The 23,241-nt window shown below is 43.7% G+C and overlaps 2 protein-coding genes across 5 annotated transcripts in view; both read left to right on the top strand.

Annotated features, from left to right (window-relative positions):
* Window positions 1-44: 44 nt before the first annotated feature.
* Window positions 45-14,580, top strand: RNF185 (ring finger protein 185). 4 transcript variants are annotated; one of them, XM_039561255.1, is made up of 7 exons: window positions 45-205; window positions 5,807-6,036; window positions 7,583-7,601; window positions 8,244-8,356; window positions 8,880-8,934; window positions 10,874-10,991; window positions 12,094-14,580. In XM_039561255.1, exons 2-7 carry the CDS (start codon window positions 5,855-5,857, stop codon window positions 12,189-12,191), a joined length of 585 nt encoding a protein of 194 aa, XP_039417189.1. In that variant the 5' UTR covers window positions 45-205; window positions 5,807-5,854; the 3' UTR covers window positions 12,192-14,580. The 4 variants fall into 4 exon arrangements, with proteins under 4 accessions (XP_039417189.1, XP_039417188.1, XP_010396383.1 ...); XM_039561254.1 differs by lacking the exon at window positions 45-205 and adding an exon at window positions 326-431; XM_010398081.4 differs by lacking the exon at window positions 45-205 and adding an exon at window positions 603-822.
* Window positions 14,581-14,853: 273 nt separating this feature from the next.
* The window catches only part of LIMK2 (LIM domain kinase 2), a 31,039-nt gene continuing 22,651 nt past the window's right edge, over window positions 14,854-23,241 (top strand). The window contains exons 1-2 of the mRNA XM_039561224.1: window positions 14,854-14,915; window positions 17,421-17,520. Of these exons, the coding sequence (XP_039417158.1) occupies window positions 14,900-14,915; window positions 17,421-17,520 (116 nt within the window). The 5' untranslated portion in view covers window positions 14,854-14,899. The remainder of the gene's footprint in view (window positions 14,916-17,420; window positions 17,521-23,241) is intronic.

Below are 23,241 nucleotides of genomic sequence, written 5' to 3'. Positions count from 1 at the left end.
TTCCTTTTCCGTCCTTCCTTTTCTTTCCTCCCTTCCTGCTCGGGCCGAGCATTCGATACCAACTTCTTGCTGTCCCCGGAGGCCGCCGTTTGGACGCGGCCCCGGGCAGCAGAGCCGCACACACCCGCAGAGCTGCGGCCGCGGGGATCGCGGCGGGGGCCGAGCAGGTGCGGAGCAGCCCCGGCCGTTCGCCCCGGAGCCCGAGGTAACAAGCGACCGCGGACTCTGCGTGGGGCCCGGGTGAGGGGGGCCGCCAGGCAGCGACACCCGCCAGGCAGCGACCCCCCCGAGCCGCCACCCCGGTTCGCGGAGCCGCTGTCGGTGGGGCGGGGGCCGGTCCCTTCCGCGGGCCGCGCTTCCGGGCGGTCAGGTGACGGGGCCCGGCGGAGCGGTGGCTCGGCGCGGGTGCTGCGGGGAGCTCGGACCCGCCGGTGAGCTGAGCAGAGCAGAGCAGGGCCGGGCCGGGAGGGGGGGGGTGGTGGTGGTGGTGGTGGTGGGGGCAGCCGGGCCCGGGCGGCGGCTCCGAGGCCGAGCCGAGCAGGGCAGGGCCGTGCCCGGGCGCTGGGAGGCCGGAGCCTCCTGCGCCTGCTCCAAATGAGCGGGGCGGGGGCGCCGCGGGACCCCCGGCCTCGCTCGGTGCCTCTGGAACCGCGGCCGTGGTGCCTCCGGCGGGAGCTCCGGCCCGCGGCCCGGAGCTGCCGGCGGGGTTTTCCCTCCGAAAGCCCCGTCCTAGGGGCCGTAGGTGCTCGGTGTTGCTCTGTGCAGGGCCGCACCCGCTGCCGAGAGCGGCGCCTCTGTCGCGATACATGGGTCTGGCTCTGGGTATGTGGCGAGGCGTCAGCTGCTGGTATATGACATTACTTACATTTTGAGAATTATTCATATATTAAGACTCGCTTGTTGCGCCTTAAATCTCCTCTGTTGTAAATAATAACTGTTGTATTTGATATTTTCACGTTTTGCTGCTAACCTGGGTTAGCCAGACACGTCTGTCTCACGCGGCACTGCAGACCAGGAGAACGCTCGGGCAGCGTTACCCAGCTGGTTATAGCAGTTCTCTTTGGTGTGTTTGTTTGTTGTTTTGGTTTTTTGTTTGTTTATTTGTTGGCTTTTTTGCGTGTTTGGTTTTCTTTCTTTTGGACTTTGTGAGGTAAGAGGATAAAATCTTTGTTGAAAGATTTTTCTTGGCGTCTATATTAAACCTTTATGGAATGGATAAAAAAGTAATTACTTTAATCACCTAAGCGTTTTTACTGTTTGCATTTGCAAGGTACGTGGACTCCTTAGTGTTCCTGAAACAGCCCTTCTGCTGGGCTCTTACCCTGGAAGCACTGACTATAACACAGATGTGCATTGCAGAATCCCAGTTAATGAAACGAGGCCAAGCAAGGGCACGTTGGACTGGAAGGGAAATGCCTGGTTTTGCGAGAGCAAGTGATCATATGAATTCATGTTTTGGGACCACCTTATCGTAATGTTAAAAAGCAGGTGCCTAACGCTGTATAGGTTACAGGAAGTGAAAAGATGAACTCGAGAAATGTTTCCAAGGAGTTAAACTGTAACATGTTTGGGGGACAGAAAAGAGTAAAAAGGTAGTGAGAGATAAATACGTATTTAATGATTAACAGCAGGACAGTCATGCGTTTGTTAAGAATACCTAAATTGACTGTCAAGAAGTCACTGCACGTTCTTCTAGGCACTGTCAGCAATTTTCAGCTAAGGTTACTTGGTTGTTGTACTTGAAACCCAGGCAATTGTAGTATGTTAAGTATCAGTTTGTTGTTAAACTTATGAGTCGGCATATTAATATAAACTCTGAGTAGTAGTTTTAGATTTAGATAGAATTTTTGATGTTAATATTCATTTTCTAAAATTTTTTAAGTGTCAGAAAATGACACTGTCACCTTAGTGATAAGAAAAATACATGGACAAGTATTTTTGATTTAAACTGCAGAAGGTTCAGGGACTAAATCAGAACTTGTTTTGTAAACAAACTAGATTTGGATTATTTCAATTTCAGTAATCTCAGCTAAAATAAGATTCATTAGGAAAGACATATGGAAAAGGGTCTTTCCAGTGGAATTTGCATCCAAAAATGCTGTTTTTTGTATTTCATCGTTACGGTAAAAAGGAACAAACTTTGGGTTTTGTTAATAAGCTAGCCAGACTTCTATATCCTCACCAGAACTTTTTCTCATTGTTCATGAAAAAAATTAAATATTTGAGCCATCCTAACATCATGCTGTGAACATGTATTCCAGGACTGTTTTGTATAGGTGACATTAGCTTCTAATTAATATTCCCTCTCTGCCTTTCTCAGGTTGAATTAATGTTCACCTGCTGTTTCCAGCAGATTTTTTTTGTGTACTTTAACTTACGGTGAAAACTCTTCTAGTCTGCCTTGTAGTGTTTTTCCTGTATTTTTAGGATTGGACCAGTGTACTTTGGCAAATGCTGTCATTGTCATTTGCTGAGTTCAAAAGTGTGATCTTTGACAGTAGCCACTCAGCTTGTGCTCTCCTGGTGTGCAGTTGCTCCCAGTAGATTTATAGATTAGGTTTTTAAAGTATTAGAGGAAAATGTCTTTCTTACTGGCTGTTAGAGAGATCTATACCCAGTATTTACACCGAGCACATGGACATCCCTAGTCCCCTGCACTTACTTCTGTCGTGGACCTCCTGTGCTCTCTGCTATCATGACACATTCAGGTCCCAGTCTGCCTTTTAGAGCTTCACCCTCTCATGTATTTCCACTTCCATGTGTTCACGCTCCACCAGATTTCTGTATTTATTTAGGAAGCCTACTTGCAAATGAGTTCCTTGCTCCTTAACCATTCATCTGCTGCCACTCTTGATTCTTGGATGCAGTAAATGTCAGTCATTTTCAGAACAACCTGTTGGGATGTAACATAGGGATCGTAGTTTAAAGGAAATAAACAGCTAATCTAGATGGCTTTTATGAAACAAAGATACTGTTTTCCTGTAATTATGTAGAGAGCAAAGAAGTAAGAAAAAGACAAGATCTCTGAATCCCTGCAGTTAGGTGTCAGCTGATTTTTGTACCCTTTCCCTTGTTTTGTTTGCTGCCCATCATCCCTCTAGGGTTGATTTGGAGACCTGATATAAAGGACAAGGATGTGGCAAACCTTGACTGGCATCCCTCGATTGCGTTTACTTAACCCCAGAAGTCATGTTCTACCCCAGTGTACTCACAGTCTTCCTCCCAAACTCTAAGGTGACATGAAAATGGGATTAGTTTGACCTGTTGTGTTAGTTGTTGTTTTTTTTAGTTTGTGATTTTCTTATGGTTTGTTGGGTTTTTTTCCCTAGAGAGTTTTGTCTCAGAGTTTAAGTAGTTTGAGTGACTGTTCAATTTTGGGCTCATTCTACACTCAGAACAAGTTCCATTTGCAGTTGAATTCATACTTTAGGATTCAGAGTACACTCAAAAGCAACACAATGTATGATTATCAAATGTAAATTTAGCCACTGGAAGTTGTTTCATGTTTGCTTCTTTGTATATGTGCAGATGTACAGAGTCCAGCAGCACTTGTTACAGACTCAGTTATGTTAAATGATATTCCAGGGACAAGAACAAATGTTTGAGAAGGCTTTTCAGAATAAAATTTATTATTTTTACTGTTGTGTTTTGCTATATTTTTGATATTTTAAATTGGTTATATCCTAATAGGTCACTGGGCCTCATCAGCCCATGTAAAACTACTTAGGGGAGGGTCCCCAGTACGGATTAAGGAATGACCCTCTTCTAGAAGAGGAGATTCAGTGCCTGTTGCATTATGTAATTTTAATCTTTCTTCTATCTCAGCCATCTTGTTTCCATTTCATTTCTGATATTTCTCTGTCATCCTTCTTCATAACATTTTATTTATTCATTGTAGTTACTAAAAACTGAGGGGGTTTTTTCAGTAAGTTTTTGTGGAGATACAGGTTTTATCTTTTTGACAGGTCTCCAGATTCATTGTGTTAATATATGGAACTTAATTTGGAAAAAGGAACTTTTTTTCCACATTGGTATTAGGGACACAGAATTTATTTATTTGCCTCTTGTACACATCCTTTCATTGTTTTATATGTCAAGATATGAGCCAGATGTTTCTTGTGACCATTCCATAAAGGGATGCTCTATTTTTTACAGTGTGTTGGACTCCTTAGTTTTAAGGAGGTTTTCTCAATTTTTATAATAATATATATAGGTCCAAGTTGATAAGTTTTCACTTAAACTACTGAGCAAGACAGGCTGAAGATTCTGGTTGTAAGGATGTGTGTAAAATCCAAGTGTCTTTGGCTTATAGTTTATGGGTTGGCAGCATTTCCATCTGCCTTGATCTAACATGGATTTTAATTTTGTACAATGAACTGAGTGTAAATGGAGTCATGGTGTGAAATGCTGAGAGTCAGCACTGCTGAAAGCAGTGTATGTTGAAGTGCAGCATCTGTGAATACAAATCTGCCCTTCTGGGACACTGTGCAAAATGATGTAACTGAGTGAAAAAGCTCTGCAGAAATAGATTTTACCTACTGTAACTGAGTCTTTGCTGCAATACTTTACAAGGCTTGAGTGTGATGCTTTCCTGACTGTGCAGTGGAATTGTATTGTATGAAAAAAGCTGTTGGCAATAACAGCTGAAGATCCTGAGGCTTTAGTTTGCTGCCCTGCACCTGTGCTGCAGCTCTGCTACAAAGAGGCAACACTAAGAAAAGCCTTTAATGCTTGGGGGGTAAGTTTGCAAAGAAATAACCTTCTGAAAAATTCAGGTTGCCCTTTGAAAATGCTTCACTGTTTGTACACATGCAGAACATTCAGATAATCACCTGTTTGTTTCTCACGGCTTTATCTAAGTATTCCTGTTCCTGCAGCATCAACATGATAGCAGAGTTTAATGAAAAGCACAGTGGAATATTTTAAACATTTTTGTTTTAGTGAATTAATTTCTGTAGCTACTGAAACTCTCTTAGTTCTTGGATTAAAAATCTTGTAGTGGTAAAAGTGTTTCTGGAAATGTTAATGCTTTGTGCTGAGTCTCAAAGCTTTAGGTACTGTGGAATTCACATATCAAGGAATTATGCTGTAGAGGTTGTTGCTACTGAAATAAAATAAATGCTGTTCTTTGGTAAATATGATTATGTTAATGAGAGGTGAAAGCATGGAAAAAAAATTAAAGCATATTAAGGTAAAATTTTTAATACTTCTGCATTACTACCTTACTACTAGATTAGAAATGTTTGGAAGTACTAGGAATGTTTGATAGTCATTATCAACACTGCTGTGATAGCAGCAATATACTGCTCAGAAGACAATTCAAGTTCTAAGCCGCCTTTGCTTGCCGTTATTATCATTAATATTCCAAACGAATGAACACTGAACTTAAAACTCTGCATTGTCAGTCTGTTCAAACTGTGAATTCATTATTAAATTCTGCTTCAGACTACACTGTCAGTTATAAGCTGTGTTGAATTTGGAAGAGCATATATAACTAGGTGAGCTCATTCTCCTTACAGCAAATGGCATTTATGAGAAAATGCAGGGGGGTTGTTTTGGCTGTGGATGTTTATCAGTAACAGTAAAATACAGGTCACACATCAGCCAGGTCATACTATGGGACTGTAAAGTAGCTTAGTTTCTAAAAAAAGATCCCCCTTGGCTACGTTAAACTAAAACCATCAACAACAGGATTCAAGAGCTTCTTAGATAAATCACTACCAGTTTGCAATGGGACCAGAATGCAGTGTTAAAATGCCAAGAAGTTTTTTGGGTTTGTTTGTTTTTTTCCCTTTCTCACTGCTAGGATTCCAACAGGAAAATTTTCTTGACCTTGTCTGGGTAGTTCTTGAGGATGGCAAGCAAAGGACCCACGACTTCTGCATCAACAAAGAACTCCAGTACTGGAGGGACCAGTGGCAGCAGTAGCAGTAATGGTTCTGGGGACAACACTAATCAGGACAACACTTTTGAATGTAACATCTGTTTGGATACTGCCAAGGATGCAGTTATCAGCTTGTGTGGGCACCTCTTCTGGTAAGTGCTCCAGCCCCACACATCAGCCAGAACACCATCTATCGGATCCCATAAAAACCAGTGATGCTTATAATTCTAGAGGAGGGACCATGGGTTTGGTTTAGGAGAAGCTTGGATTTGCTCCTCAGCTGTTTTTCTTTGCTTGTGTTCCAGGGAGCAGGTTTCCTGTGTCTTAAACTCTCTGTACTTCTGGATTATTGTGTAAAAGCAAACAAACAAGCAGCCCCACACAGACAGTTCAGTGCTCATTGATACTGTTTGTTTACGTGTGTTATTTTATTTGTCCTGTCTGGCCTAGCATAGATATCTTCTTTAGACCTAAATTCCTTTCTAACCTCTACATACCTAAACCTGGATATGAATCTAGGTTCTGAAGGCCAAACTGTAGTTTCTTCTACAAGCTTGCTCTTTTTTTCCTTTGAAACCATAAAAAAAGAAAAAAATAGGCAATAAGCTTTTATATGTGGGCTATTTCTCTTTTCCCATGATATTGCACTTGTGCTAGGAACTTTTCAGTTCTTTAATTTGACTTGGAAATAATGTACAGCACAGACATAATACATGTGCATCATTTCTGATATGAGTAACCTGGTTTGAATATAACCTTTCTTGAATATTAAGAAGTTAAAGATTGACATGGCCAAATGTCGGGGGGGTTGGGGTTTATTTTACACAGTGGGCTAAATCTTTAATAAAATGAGGCCTGAAAGTGCTTTTCTCCTGTGTAAACATACATAACATCTGAAAATCCAGATTTTTATTTGAGGAGATGGAAAATTACTGGCTGAGGGCTTGTTAAGATAAAATAAGATTAAATTATTGCACAAAAGGATTTGGAAGAATGGAACCTTGAAAATACCAGGTGTCTTGTCTGAATGGCGTTGTTGAGACCATTTTGAAAGCAGATGGCTTATTAGCAGTTTTATCTTGTAGCTTGCTTGTCTTTGACCTTTTTTTTAATTTGCCATAGTAATTTAATCTGTATAATGGGAATTTCTCTGCCCTGAGCGACTGAGTCTGATCACAATAGCTGACCCTGCTCTGAGCATAAGGTTGGACTAGAGGCTACCTGAGGTACCCTCCAGCCCGAGTTATTCCATGATTCTGTGAATGTGGCTGATGTTCCAGCTCAATCTTTTAAGATCCTAAAGTCTCATTACTGACGTCTTGCTTACTTGCATCTTGGCTCAGGGATATCTTTTCATGGTATCAGAAGAGAAAATTTGTACAATAAACCCTAAGATTAATGCAGCCTCTGTCTGGGCCTTTGGTATGGATGAGGACCCAGGAATGGGAGATGCACAGAACCATATTAGCAATTTAAATTGTGTAACCTGAAAAAAAACCAGTGGAGATCAGTCTTGGGCTGTGCTTTCAAAAATAATGGGAGGCTGTAGAACTGGCCCAGCTGGATTCCAGGAGTCCGTTGTCACCAAGCTGCACTATCCCTGTACACTGCACATTTGTCATATCAAGTTCAGTAACTAATGCTATTTTCCTCTTTTTTTTCTGCTCTGTGAACAAATTGTCCTGGGAATGCTCACAGTTGGCCTTGTTTACATCAGGTAAGACAGGTTTCCTTTTACTTTGTCTTTCATCAGCTGCTATTGCTCAATAAAGCCCTTGGTTCTCTGGAGTATCCCCTTCTTTTCAAGTGTGCTTTTCTCTCCAGGGCAAGCACAACCTGTTCATGCAGCTTCATGTGCAACACCTTGCAGTCTGCTCTTTGAGCAACAAGAAAACTTAAATTCTCTTCCACTTGCCTCCCACTTTTGAGTTTCTTAAACCCTGAGTAATTCCACTGGTACAATTACTGTTGGAGCTTGCAGGGTTTAGTTTGCAGTTTTAAGTGCTGAGTGTACTTCTCTTTGCATATGTACTGTTTTACATTGTGGTACCATTATAGAAAAGGTGGATGATAGGAGATTATCTGCACTAACCCTTGGCCTATGCAGGACTACTGGTACTCTTTATTTCTTATTTTACTCCAGTGCAGATCTGAATACGTACACATTAGCAGGTTGATCCTGCCAGAACAACAGCCAGAATGCCAACTCCACTTTGGGGAGCACTTGGCACTTACTAAAATATTTCGTTCCAGACCTTTGTGAGAAATTGCTGAAGTCTTTCTGCCTGGCTGCAAGTGAGGTTTGCATAGTTGTTTTCGTGGTATTTTACTAGTTTTCTTATAATTTCTTTTCTTTTAGTGGCTAGAGACCAGGCCAAACAGACAAGTGTGTCCTGTATGCAAAGCAGGAATCAGTCGAGATAAAGTTATTCCTCTCTATGGAAGAGGTAGCACTGGGCAACAGGACCCCAGGTAAGAAACCTAAATGCAACTATTTTTATTTGAAAATTAAAGATGAAACTTTAGGGTCTTAAGATTAAACTGTTAAAGTGTTGAATTCACAGTTTTAAATATTTTGTCAAAAGACATAGATCTGATATTTCTACCAAATATTTCTGGCTTTTCCAGGGCCTGCATTTGCACACATTTCTTGTTCAACTGGCAGTTCATTTCAATTTAAATCAAGTGTTAATTATCAGTTACAAGTGGCAGGTTGCAATGATTGTTATCTGACTGGAGAAGCTTATATTAAATGTTCATGTCCTCAGTTTTTAGCCTTTGCAATGGGCTTTTGTTATTCAAAAGTGCAGCATTAATTCAGTGATGTGCAGCTGAAGGTCCAAAGCTGCATGGTTGGCTCTCTCACACACTGCTCCAGCTCTGCTGGATGGCCCCAGGAGACTGTTTTATGGTTGTTCTGCATTATTAGCCAGGCTACTGCAGATACTGTTGTCACATGTCCTTGCACTTGAGCTAATTTCACAACTTCCTGCAGAGAGAAAACTCCACCACGACCCCAAGGACAGAGACCTGAACCAGAGAACAGAGGGGTAAGTGTTCGAACAAGCTCAAGCGGTTTAGTTGTTTTTATTGATAGTGGTTTTTATTCATCCTCGACAACATAATGCGTGTGAGAGATCCTGCATGAGGATACTGCAGCTTATACATCCTGCTCTTCCTCAGTCGGTTGTTCGTGAATCATTGATAGCTGTGGTGTGGCAGAAAGCTCCATTCCTATGGTACTCTTTAGCATCCCAAAGAACAGGCCAGCTTGGCTCATGCTTCATGAACACAAACCAGTGTGGTATCACTGGAAATGCTCTTCATACTTGATTGTTCTCCATGTTTAAATACAAGGAACACTTTGCTTTGAAAATTCTTTGTGGAAGGGTATTTCTGTCAAAATATACGTGTCATTGAAATACGTAATCCATGTATGAATTTAGGTTTTTTTACACTGACATCTGCTTCTCTCATTTCTATGGGATGTTACTGTACCGTGGCATTAAAAGCAAGAGAAAGTTGATGTCTATTGGATACATGTTAACTTGAAGAGGGATCTGTGGTTTTGTTGAGGAGATTACATAGGGTGAATGTAAACAGCAGCTGGCACAGATGGAGCAGACATGGGAGTAGGTGGTAGGACCCCAGTGTTCTTCAGCACGATGGCAGTGAGCATGACCTGATGAAACAATGGCACATTTCTGTGTAACTCAGTTTGGGGTCCTTGGAGAGGATTGTCTCCCTCATGCTTCAAGCAAACAACTGTGCTGGGTGTGATTAAGGTGCATTTCTGTATTGAATGTATTGGGAGCTCAGCTGTTCTCTTTCACTAGGGCACTGCTGCCTTATTAAAGCAGCTCCTGTACCTTGTTTGAACTTTTCAGCTGGTGCTGCTGTAAATCAGAGGGATGGGGTATGAAGGCAGGACAGTAGTGATGCTGCTCCCGTCTTCTCTACAGAACCTGGTACCTGCCACACAGAGAGCTTTGCTGTCCCTCAGAGTTAGTGGCAAAATGCTTGAGAATAATCAAAAGACCAACTCCTCAAATCAAGGCTCAACCCAGAAATGTTTGACTTTTATTATATGTGTAAAATCATCTTTGTCCTCCCAATTGTTGGTGGCGATAAACCAGAGGGTCTTTCATAGCTGGTATCACTGTTTTAATTCTGAGAGGACAGATCACTGCATTACAGAACTGTGGGCTCTCCACAGCTCTTAGACATGGCACAAGCCCTTAGATTCACACACACACGGTCAGTTCTCAAACAGCACACTGCTTCTGCAGAGCAGGATTCATCTCGATTCAGAAGACTTATCTTTTGACTTGATGTGGTATTTTAGTCTGGATCCCATGGGGTCAGTGTTATTGCATTGTAACTTCCTCTTTTCCTCCTTTCCTTATGTCTTGCATTCCTGCCCCAGGTGATTTTGCCACCTTAATCTGAGTCCCCCTGGTAAATTTTTTTGGGTGCTTTTTCTTCAAATGCTCTATGCATCCCACTGGCAATTTATCATTTCACTGAGTGTTTAAATGATGCACATGTATCACAAAAATCAATTTAGATTATTTTAAAGTACATTTTTAGTTACATGGCTAACAGCCGTTAGCACGCAATACATTGTTAAGACATTCTGAATAGAATTCTTTCTGTTGATTTTGATATATTGGCAGATATCTACTACTTTAGGTTGAGAAAGGTTACAGAAACACTTTTGTTAATTTGTGTCCCTCAAACAAGAACTGCAGTTGCTAGTTTTCATCTTCTCAAACCTTTGTGTTGCTTGGCAAATTTACATTTTAAACCCAGGAGAACTAAGGGAATATTTACAAAAGTGTGTCAAGATAGAAAGTTGCCAGACAGCAGGGCCCTCCTTTAGCCATAGGAAAACCAGTGAGAGGAAGTGTCTGCACTTCCACAAAATACTCTGAAATAGGGTTTAAGTGATTGGTACCTTTTTTGTCTTCTGTTCTTTGTTCTCTGCAGGGATTCCAGGGCTTTGGGTTTGGCGATGGTGGCTTCCAGATGTCATTTGGAATTGGGGCATTTCCCTTTGGTATATTTGCAACAGCCTTCAACATAAATGATGGGCGACCTCCTCCAGGTACCACAGAGCCTTCTCCTGTCCTGTCATAAACACACATTTTACAAACTCTTAAATAACCTGCTAAATGACAGGTTAGCATTGTTGTCAATAGAAACACAAAATAGAGCAAACACTCAGTAGAGAACATGGTCTGTGGCTGACACGTTTTGTACACAGGCTTATAAAGGAAGCAAGTTTGTCACTTCCATATAGTTTCCTGAAGGCGCTCCTGGGAGACCTGTGACTCTGGAGAGAAACAGTGGCACTGGAGACTACTCTCCTTTAATTCAGATGTCTCCTCTGGTACACCAGCAGACTCCTTCTGAAAAACGAGACAAATTGGACTAGACTTTCTAATAATAATGATAAAAAGGAATCACTAGGGGTGTATGAAGGAGACCCAGATTTTAAAAACAGCAGGAAGGGACCATTTCCTGAAAGATGAGACAGAAAAATTTCAACTGGTGCTCTGTACCACAAAATAATGAATGCAAAGGTTGTTAATTTTTCTGAAATTTGTCTCTGAGACCATCATCCGTATTCCACAAGAAGTAACATTCCAGTGAAATTACTTCACATTTTTGATTAACGAAAAGCAGTTGGGTTACTCCAAGTGGTGACCTTGCTCTCTAACAATTAAGCAATCCCTAGAGAACGTCCTCCCCATCTTCACTGTAGACAAACTGAATCTGTTTTGAACAAGAGCACCGACTGCCCAGGGTTTTCTGAACTTACTCTGTGAAAGGTTATGCCTGACCATATGGCACAGGAATTATGAGGAGCAAATTCATTCTTCACATGTCACACCAGTGTTGCCATGGTCCTGTGCTGTCCTTGGGTCAAATTATCTTCCCTATTAACAATAGTTCAGTGTCCCCTGAAAATCTGTTGGGGGTGGGACTGAGCTAAGGAGTCCTGCTTCAGAGACCTGACACTTACCTTCCTTGTCATCTTCCCATGCAGCTAGCCAGGCTGAGGGTAGGAAATAGCAACTTTCTCACCAAGGAGATTCTTTGCATATTTTTCAATGTATGAATATACTATATTCAAAATATACACAATCCCAGAGAAGAGGAAGGAACTGAACTGTTGTTCGTTTTTTTTACTTCCTGTTTTCCAGCTGTTCCAGGGACTCCTCAATATGTGGATGAGCAGTTCCTTTCCCGCCTTTTCCTGTTTGTGGCACTGGTGATAATGTTCTGGCTGTTGATTGCATAAGTCTTTTCCATTATTCTATATATTCATGACCAACAAGGCCACTGAAACAGTTACAAACTGCATCCCCATCCCATTTTAAACATCTTGGTGTCTGGTTCCATAGCTAACTATGGGCTTCTGGAATTGGTGGTACCACAGCACAATGAGGAATCTCACATTTTGCACCAGAGTTGGAAATTAAAACATTGGTTAAAAAGTGTATTTCAGCTTGGATACCTTGTACAATAGGTTCCTTCCACAAGCCACGGGCCTAGTGTTGAGCTGCACTCTGAAAGGGAGTGCTGCTTTGAAATCCTGTGCCAGTCAGTGACACCAGGTCTGTGGGACAGGCAGTTATCCCAAGGGAGACTGGGCAGGTAAGGAAACTTCTCCAGTATGACCAGTATCTCCTGCTTTGCAACCACGATGGATCTGCCAGAGCTGCAGATGTTATTTAATGTCTTCATCAACATCCGACCTTCCCCAGGAAATCATCTGCATCACTGTTGAGACTCTCTGGGGCACAGCACGTGATGCAAATGGAACCAGGTCTGGAGACTGGTTTCTTTTCCTGCTGTTATTTCCCGGTGTGATGGAAAACCCTTCCTGATGGTTCTTATGGCTGTTAGAAGAAGGGATACAAATTCATGCTGCAATTTTTTAAAGCCCGAGCATGCTGGAGCCAGACACTGGAAGATTCTCTGGCTGTGGAGCCAGGTGGGGCTGCTGGACCCAGCCCAGTTCCTCACTGACAAGCAGTGTTATCTTCCTGGGCTCTGTGCAGCACCTGTGGCTGCACTCATGGATAATCCCCTCACAACCTCATCGCTGTAGCGACATTTATTCTTCCCAAGGCTTTGAGACTTTCTACACAAGGTCGTGTACTCCAAATAAAATCCTATTACAGATCTGAGATCAGCTCATTTGGGGAGAGGAACAAAAGGCATCTTTACATGAGTTTTGAGGTTAAACTTGTCATACTGTAAAATTACACAGGAGAAAAGAGATCCTGCCTTTGCCAGCACATGCCCAGTAGGGAACATTTGGAAGACCTTCTCTCTGCAGGTGCACAAAGATCTTCTCCTGTGCCACAGCAGAACAGCTACAGCGCAAGAGTCTCTGCAGTATCTACCAAAGATTTTAATTTAAAGTGCTGGAGGAGACCACAACCATTAATGCACTGAGGGGATATTTCAGAAGGTGAGCACTCTGTAGGCACTTTGGAATCCTGTTGGGTATTCAGCTTTAAAGAGTACTCCTGATGTATTTGTGTAGATTCCTTTGAAACAGATACGAGAGATTCCCTAGTGAGATGAACAGTTCGTATTTCTCCAACTAGGCAATTCCATTTTTTTTTCTCTTACTGTTTTTATTTTGAATCAGGTTGCTCCTAATGATTTCCTGCAAGATGAATGTTGTTACTTCCCTGGCAGTAGACAGAAAACTGACAAACAAATCAATTAATAGAAACTTTGTTTCAATAGCTTGGATTTTTTTAGTGTATGGAAGAGTTTCTTGAGCAGGACACCTTTAATTACTTGCTGTAGAAGTTTATTTATGTAATTATAAACTGTTCACTTTTAGTGTCAAGACAGAGGATGACTGAAGTTTAACTTGCCTACCTCCAAAATTCCATCTGGCAAGTAGAATGTTGCAAAGCTTCTGCAGTATTTTGTCATGTCAGATTTATACCTGACTCGATGATAATCAGACAGGATATATTATTGCTCAACTATTTATAGTTGAGGTGGTGCTTCAACTTTTGTTGTGCAACACTTCTGAGAAGCTGAACTTTGGCATACAGTTCTTCTCAAGTTCATAACTTGGCAGCTGGGGCCCTTCCCAGGAGAAAGGCTGTTTTTGTTTGGTTGTCCTACAATGTCGCAGCTTTGGGTTCGTCTCCTGCGCAGTCAGCACCACCTGCTGATGGGAAGGGAAGGTTCATGTGATAGTAAGAGATGGATTCCTTCTTTTTGTATGGAGAAACTCGATGCTGAGAAGTTATGCGGGGAGGAGAAAGGTATCCCTTTGAAGCCTTTATCCCATGAAGAGGATAGAGAAATGACTGCAATAGATTCAAGAGGTACTGAAACGTATTTAAGTAATACATTTTAAAACACAGAATTTTAATGGATCCGGGGGGTTCCATCTATGAGTGAGAGATAGTGGATTTAGAGAAGGCTGCAGAAACATGACTGAGAGCTCTTATTTTCCGGCAATTCAAGGATGAAATAGTCTGAAAGTGTTAACGCTTGGTTCCCCCTTTCCCTGGTGTGCTTTTGTATGTACCCCTTCCCCGCAACCCGACCGCACACGGCCCGGACGGCTCGGCTAGTGCGTTATCGTTCCTCCTCACTAATTTTCACTGTTGTGAAAGTGATTTAGAATTAAAAAATGGTTTTACATTGACCGAAGTGCGCCGCCGTTCCTTTGCGCTGCCTCGGGGCCGGGAGCGCGGGGCCAGTCCGGGAGCGGGAGCGGCGGGGCCCGCCCGGGCCCGCGGCCGCTGTGGCACGTGCGGGGCGGGGCTGCGGGCGGGCCGGCGCTGCCACTGGCCCCCGGCGCGGAAAGGGCGGGGCGGCCGGGGCGGGGCAGCGCGGGCATTGGCGGGTGCGGGGAGGAGAGGATGCCGATTGGCCCGCGGCGGGGCGGGGGGCGGCGCGGGGCCGCGGGGAGGCGGGCCCAGGTGCGGCGGGACCCGCTGGCGTCGCGCGGGCGGCGGGCGCGGGATGGAGGCGCTGCCAGGTGAGCTCGGGCCGCGCCAGCCGCGCCTCCGCGGGAGGAGCCGTCTTCCGCCACCGCGGGGCGGGTGCGCGTACGCGAGGCCGTGGCTCCCGTCGGCCGCACCGCCCTTATGCGGCTGCCGGTGCATCGGCGGTGTTGCGGGGCGGCCCCTGCGGGGCTCGACGGGGCCGCTGTCTCCTGAGCGAGCCCGCGCCCCGGCCGGATGTCAGCCCCTGGCTGGGGAGCATTCTGAAGCCGGCCCGCGGCCACACGCGCGGCCCGGGGGGTTCCCGGCGGGTCTCCGGGGCCGCTGTGCGATCAGGTTCGCGGGAGGGTGGCGGGTGATGAGGCGCGCCCCGCCCCGAGGTGGCCGCAGCCTGGTGCCCGCGCGGCCCGCCGGTGCCACGCAACGTGTCCCCGTTGTCCTCCTCGAGGTCCTGCGGTGCCCCCGAAGTTCGGCCGGTGCCCGCCGGGGCCCCTGCGGCTGCCCCTCGCTGGCCGTCTCTGACACATTCCTCCCGTCCTAGGGAACTCGACAGACCTGTTACATGGATTATGTCCATTTGCTTTTCCTTCGCACTATTTCCTGCTCTGTTTTGTTCATTTCCGTCGTTTCTCCTGCATACTGAAGCAATTTTTGTTGGATTGAGACTGTTCGTTTCCGTTCGTGGGCTAATCAGCCTTCCTGGGTACATTTAAACAGATGTAGCACTACAGCTGAGAGTAGGTGACTGCTTTGTGGAGTTTGGGAGCTGATGGGTCATATTCTGTAAGATGGCTGGGGAGGAAAATGTTGCTTTTAGTCGGCTGTGGTGTAGTCGTTAGTCTTTAAATGTCTTTAGGAGGATCCACAGACCATTTTGACACGTGTGTCTTGTGCTGATGACACTGAATGAGAGGGGATGGAGCTGCAGAATGTTTGGTTTGCAGGTGGTTTTGGCCTGCAGCTATTTCAGAAGTTCAGCTGACTTCCAGGGCTTGCTCTGCTTGGAGAGGAGAGCGTTGGCTGCCTGTGCACGGAGGCACAGGCACACGTAGCTTTGCCTTTTATTCCCAAGCCCGTTTGATGTGCTGAAAAGCCATTTGCTTTATAGAACAACACGGGTAGGGTCAGGTTTTTCCAAGGTTCTCCCAACCCTTACTCTGCCGTGCAGTTCTGAGCTCAGGTGGAGTTCTTGGTGTTCTGGATTAGCAGGAGGGCACAGAGGCAGGTGCTTCAAGTGTGGAGCTGATGCACACTTGGGAACTAAAGCAGCAACTTACACCATTGTGTCACATTTGAAGGAACCCTTTGAGCCCTATAGTTTGCATGGAGACCTATCTGAGTACTGCTGGTCAGCTGGTGACAGTGGTGCTTGTGGCTGAGCAGCAAGTGTTTTATTCCCTGGAATAGCCATTCATATAAAAAGTGCAAGGTCTTCACCTTGGTTAATTTTAAACATTGTCATTGACCTACACAGTGGGGTAAAGGTGCATAGAAGGCTGATGCCTTCTGTTTTGTGTAGCTTCAAGGAACTTAACCGTGGTATCAGCTTGCCTAAGCAACTACCAAGTTGTAACGTTCTTTGGAAAATGGAAGTCCGTGGTTTGTGGTTTTCCTTCTCTTAAGTGCACCTTTTTCTTTATGCAGCCTTACTGCAAGCAAACTTTTGGTAGCAGGAAGAAACAGGTTTGAGATCTGCTCAGCTCTGTGGCACATATCTTGTGCCATCCTGTGCTGAGATTCTTGACTCTTTAATATGCCTACATTGCCCTTGGGATTTTGGATAGCATTTATCTGTGTGCCAAATGTTCTTTGTGCACAAGCTTTCATTCTGTTTTCCTAGCTTGCTTGCATCTAAGTAACCAGCTCTCTCTGGGGCTTTCTGGCAGTTCTAGCAGAAACTATTATAGCTCTATTCTAACTATTGTAAGTATTTTCTGAAAGGGCAATAGGCCAGTAGCATCACTCCCTCTTCCAAAGTCTGACAGTAGTCTGGTGTTGGCTGTACAGTCTCTATGGGAATATTCACTCAAGAGTGTAATTCCTTCCTGGTAGTCTAGTTGTTCTCTACTGAATAAAGTTTGCCTTTCCTTTCTTTGAGTTCTGGGAAATCCAGTTAATTATACAAATGAGAGCAAACGTTATGTGCTGAGTCAGTGGTGTGGGGGAAGCAGTAATGTGGCTTCCTGGCCTAGTGTGGTTCTCTGTGGGAATTGTTGTACTTGATCAGTGTTGCCTTCCTGAAATCTCTGCTCTGACAGAGCTATACTATAACTGAGCTGTTTTATGTGAAAAGTCATATTTCTTTCTTTTGCAGAATGTGAAGGAGCAGATGTCACGTCTGGAGAAAAACAAAAAAAATATAAGATGTCAATAGTTTGATTTGGGAGCTCCACTCTGGGGTTACAGACTGTAGCTTTCCATGTGGGAAGGCTTTCCTGTCAATTACTTAATTTAAGGTTGTTCTTTATGAAGGGTGTAACAATCTTTTGTTTTCTCTGGTGTAAACTGGTTGCTGTTTGTCACCTTATTGCTGCATGCAGGTGAAGAAGTCTGGAGATGTCTGGGATGTGGGGACAGCATTGCTGCTGGGCAGCGCCTCCACAAGACTGTCAATGAAGCTTGGCACATTTCCTGTTTCCGGTAGGTAAAGCTTTAGCCTGTTATACCCTCCTTGTGTTGTTCCACTGGTTGGGACCTGGTGGTGAAGTACAAACGTGAATGGGAATTCCTGCAGTGATCTCTGTGCCTGACCTGTTCCGAGCTCTTGTTTGTGGACTATCTTAGGGACGACATCCAGTCCCAACAGCAGCTGACACTGCCTGGCTGAGTGTGGCTGTGCTGACGCAAATGAGATACAGATAAAGTGCCAATAAAAGCTCTGATTTACTGGTGGTGGCAGAAGCCATGGGTTGAATGTTTGTCTTCTGCAGCATTCCAAAGTAGTGCTCAGGCAATTTGCACAGCCTGTTGCTTTTTCCATATGTGGTAGGTGCAAGGGTGTTATCAGGGTGCTGATAGAGAGGAGGGAAGGGAGAGAGATCTTGCCTTTTGCTTTCTATCCTTTGCAGACTCTTAAGACACATAAACTTAAGAAATCCGTTGGATGATGTTGCTGTCAGCAAGGACAAAAAGGGATGTCTGCCATGATTTTTCCTGGTGGTAGGAGTGATGCCTCTTTTTGGTGTTCCATGAATACTCAGTCCAGTTTTCATGCTCCAGAATCAACGTTTCTGAAGGGGTCTATATTTTTGAGAGGGATTGAGTACCTGCAGCTTCTGCTGGCTTCAATGTTGGCTTGAATACGGGGAGGCTAGTGTTTTGGATACTGTCAAAGAAAATGGGGGAAAAGGAAGCCAAAGTGTGGCTTTGGAGGAATGTTTTCTGTGCCAAAACAAGCATCTATTGTCCTCGTTTAAAGAACAAAAAAAACCCCAACAAAATACCCCAACTTTGTTGAAGTGAGAATTGTGGTTATTGGTAAATTTAAAAAAAAGAAAGCATCTCATGCTGCCAAAGCAGTGCAGGCTCAGTTGACTTGGAAAATGCTGTTACAATGATACATTAATAATCACAATTACAGTTTGATATCATGACAAATCCCAGTATTTTGGATTTCTATTGGTTTTAGTATTCATGTTTAGCTATACTGAAGCAGCTTTTCTTAATACTGTTTTTTTCTTCTCCCTGAAGGTCTAGTATCCTGTTGTTCAGCTTCCCTAGATTGAGCCAGTAGCCAAACCCAAAGCTGTGTGTGCTGGGAAGCCTGTCTCTCTTGCCATTGAATGTATTTCTCTTGTGGGTCTTGATTTGCAAGTGTCTTGGTGCTTCTTGCTATTGGGGCTGTTGAGGTGAGGAACAGCTGAGCTGGAGGCAAATCCTGCTTTTGGGACACTTCACAGGGAATTTGTTTTCATAGGTTATATTGTATAATGGAAGTTTGGTTTTTGGTTCTGGGCTGGTTTGTTGTATACAAGTGAAGACATCAACTTCGAGCTGTGTAGTAACTTTGTGTATTTGCTGATTCACTTCTTGTGCTGTGTGCTTTTGGTGAGCTTGAGCACCCACTGAGGCTGTTGTGCTCAGTGAACAGTTGGAACCCGCAGTAAAGGAAGCTGCCCTTCCCTTTTTCCTAGTTCCAGGGTAGGACTGTACATGAAAACAAGTTTCCAGTTTGCACTGTGTTCCTCCTTTTCTTCTGCTGTCCCTAAATCATGCTGAGCAGCAGTCTTGTGCCTGATATCCCAAAGCCAAACTTTAAAAAGCCTCTACGTGTAGGAGGCTTTGGCAGCTGGTAGCTGTGAGTTCCAGCAGCTCTTGTGGAGTGTTTTTTACAGTCTTCCTGTGGATTAGCTGACTCCCTGGACTGGCACATAATTTCTCTAATGCTGATTGGCACTGGTCCAGGCTCGTTAGCTCTGTTTATTCTTGGTCAGGCTTGGCACTGGCAGGAGCTGACGTACATGAGCGTCTCTGAGGATTTAAGTTTTTGTCACTTCCCTCCTTCCTCAAACTGCATGTATATAGGAGCTTTGTCTCTGAAATCTGCATTTTCCCTGCTGTGGCTTGAGGAAAGAGCAAATCCCTGTTTGTATATCTCAGATACTTTAAACCGTTCTTTGGCCAGCTGGTCCTTAGGCTTGAATCTGATGGGTTGTATCTGGCTGAGGAAGTTTCTTAGATGTTTCTGTCACAGTGTCTGTTGTGAATTAACTCTGAATGTACTTCTGTGCCTCTGAGTTCTGTTGAGACAGCACACGCTTTCAAAGGTCACTGCTTTTCACAGTTTGACTGGATTTGGAAATTGCATTGCACAGAACTTCAAACATTACACCAAGAAAGGGAAAGACAGAAGTGAAAAGCTGTATTTTTCCTAGCTCTAGATCACTTTTACCTCAGGGGATTATTGGAAGAGCTTTTTTTGACCAAGAGCTTGCTGCTTTTATTGTTTTCAGTCCAACTTTTTTCCATATTGGAAAATAGAAGGTAATGCCTTGAATTATACTTTTGAATAAAGTATTATTACCAGTGTTTATTTTTGGTGTTTTTTGTTGTTTTTGTTTTTCTGCAGTTAATGACAAATGAAATTAAAGACAGTCCCCACTTTCTGTAGGGATATTGCATATTTGAATTGGAGTAGGATGGAATGAGAAGACCCAGACATAGCAGTATGGCTTTATCCTAAGGACATGGTATTTGTAAAAAATCCAGTTTTGACTATTTGAAACCACAAATTCAGGTCACCCCAAGACAAGCCTGTAGACCACATCCAGGTGGAAAGTGGATACATAGAAAGAAAATAATTGGAAATGGTGGCAGGAATTCTTACTGTAGCAGGGTGCTTAAGCACTTTTTAGGAAGGAAGAGAGCTGAGGCTCAGTTCCTTCCTAACCGTGAAATAACAGAGCATGTCTAGTACTGTGGTCTATAAAATAAACCTAATTTAATTTAGTAATAATTTAAGTAGCCAAGCAACACTGGCTTGCTGCAGAAATCTCAACCAAAAGCCAAAGCCACAAAAAATGTTCACAGTATATCTTCAAAAGTAGCAGAAGGTGATGGATTACTGGTGATTTTACAGTTGCAGATTTAAAATATACCATTTAGTTTATATCCAAACCAGTTAATTAAAAGCTGAAAAATGATCAGGAGTTTGAAGAGCGCTGGATTAGCTATCTGTGGATCGAGGGAGTGCCCTAAGCTCCAGCCTACTGAACAGAAAAGAAGCACTACTACTTCTGTGCTACAGAAATATTTTTTTTCTTAGCAAAACTTAGTAAATCACTTTGATTCTTTTTACATTTAGGGGGAGGGGAAAGCAAGCCAGGCAAACTTGTATGAAGACTATATCTAATTAAATGTGGTCTGGGGGTGCAGGATACACTAGATGATTTCTGAGAGTATTTTTATAAATCTGTTTTCCATTTTTAGTATATCTACTATCAACTTATATTTGAAGCAAGTAATTTTTGTGGCTTAGGGATGATCAAGAAATTGGTCACCTTACAAACTCCAGTGACTGTAGGGTTTTTGTCTCCCAGACTGTCCACTAGTACTTCATTATACTCAGGGTTAGAACCTTCTGTCTACTATCTTCAGAAATCCCGTGTTGCAATTTAAATCCATTTCTTCTAGCCATGGTCATGAAAAACAAACTTTCTCCCCTCTTCTGTTATCCACATAACCTTCCCCTGTCAGAAAGCAGATTGTGTCTCCCATCAGTTCCTCCTAGATAGCAGAAACCCTAGACTTAGTGGACTTAGCCTTTTCTCCAGACTGTATTTTCTAGACTTAAGATCACTGCTGTTGGTTTAAACTCTTTGGCACAGGCCTTGATTTTCCAAAAGCAGCTCCGTCCCCAAAGGCCAAATGGATGAACAGGATCCGAAGCACAAATGTGGACAAATGAAGATGTAAGCAAAGGTGTGTATTAGGAGGAATTTAAATTGTGGGTATGTTTGGTGCTTTGACTTTTCCTTTAGCTTTTCACCTGTGAGCACAAGGCAGGTTTATACACACAGCAGCTGAGCTTGAGAGCAGGGGAAAGATCAGTAGTAATAAAAGGCAGCTGAATTAAGGTAGAAGCGGGAAGACAAAAATTTCCTCTTCCCTGTCTTCTTCCAGTTTCTGGCAGTTACAGAAAGCTAATGATAGGGGCCTCAGAGGTGAGAACTCTTCACTAATCCTGCAGACTCCTGGGAATGTTCCTTTGGTGGTGTCTTCTTCAGCATTGAAATTCAGGAGCTCACTATCAGATTCAGGGAGAAATAGTTGCCTATTGGCACACAGATCACTATGACTGTTCAAGAGCTTACAAATTCAAAGGAACAATGAAGCACTTTGCAGGTGGCCTCATTCCTCAGAGGAATCTATCAGATACAGGGCATCAATGACCAGGCTTTATATTTAAGGAGGAATGGGGCATTCCTCAAACTTTCTTTTGGTTGAATTGGCAGCTTGTCCTTTAGGGCACTGTTATCGAGCATTATTATATCAAGGTAATTAAAATTACTCACACAGCCCAGAATGTGGTAGGCTTTCACAGGGGTGAGACAGGATCCTTCCCTGAGGAGTTCCTGGTCTTCACAGACCCAAAGCAGCATGTTAAGGAGGAGCGAGGATGCAGTGGTGTAAGTGCCAGTCTTACTGCCATATGTGCTGCGTTTACAGAGCAGAAGTTACTGCTTCCCAAACTATATATAACCTATGAAGTTTCAGTGGGTTGAAGTTCCTTGGTTTGCTTCTCAGCCCGCACTCATTCAGGAGGGCTGCAGCCATCAGGTGAGTGTGGTGGAGATAAAAATTCTCCTTCCTAATGTGCTTGGTGATGTGAGGTACTGAGAAGCATCACGGTGTTGTTCTGAAGTTGTGCTACTGTTTAGAAGTGAGATGCAGTGATGGAGCTTCACTTCACTGTTCGTTTTAGTTTACTCAAGATCCGAGTGCAAGAGCTCTCGGAGGTACGTGCGGATCCAAACGGTGTCGGTTTCAGGAGCTGACTCTGTCTTTCAACAGCAGCAAAGCACGTGTTACATGTTAAGTGCCTTGGAAATACAATGAGGTGTTGGGATTGCACTGAAGTATTTGGAATGCCTCCAAGCTGCGCCCATGCTAAAGGAAAGGTTTTCTGCAAACTCTTCGGGCACCAAGCAGATTCCTCTTCCCTCAATCCCACACATATAGAAGTGTCTGTTAGTGCCAGGATAAGTTTGTGTATCTTAGGGCTGGCGGATGTGCTGAGCGATACATCTGTCTGCAGATATGCTACTGAGCAGCATGAGATGTGTGGCAAAGAGTATCGAGAGGCTGCCCAGCTGGCTCGAGCTATTAATTACTGGAATATCACAATAGCTGTGTGATTGATGCATGTCTGTGGGGATATATCATGTAAGTCGTTGTCAAGGTTTTTCATGTGTTCTTTTTCATTTGTTAGTTACAGTCTTCCTGGCAAAAGTTACTGCACAATTCTAAACCATAATGAGGAAAAAAGCTCTCCCCGTGATGACTACCTGTTTGTAGTGGAAATGCTGTCAGCATTTGCAAGAGAGAAGATGATGATGTCTGACTTTACTTGGTGAAAAAGAAATTTGTTCCTGTGCATTTTGGCCCCCAGAGATGGTATCAGTAAAATTACACAAGGTCCCCCCCACGCCCCCCACACACCTGTTAATCGGCATTTTTGAAGTACAGTCATTCTGGCAGGAATTCAGATCTAGAATGTATGAACACATTAACACCTTTCCAGAGCCCTTTTATCAGAGACAGTGTGTTCTCAAATAGGTCATAGAGACAACAGAAAAAGCAAGAATTAACAAGACGTTTCTGTGTAGCCGAAAGTAATTTACTGGCTGGTCTTGCTGCAGA

Source organism: Corvus cornix, chromosome 15, assembly GCF_000738735.6.
Source record: "Corvus cornix cornix isolate S_Up_H32 chromosome 15, ASM73873v5, whole genome shotgun sequence".
NCBI classification, from domain to species: domain Eukaryota; kingdom Metazoa; phylum Chordata; class Aves; order Passeriformes; family Corvidae; genus Corvus; species Corvus cornix.
The sequence above is the reverse complement of the archived record's forward strand: the minus strand, read 5'-3'. Positions and strand labels throughout refer to the sequence as shown.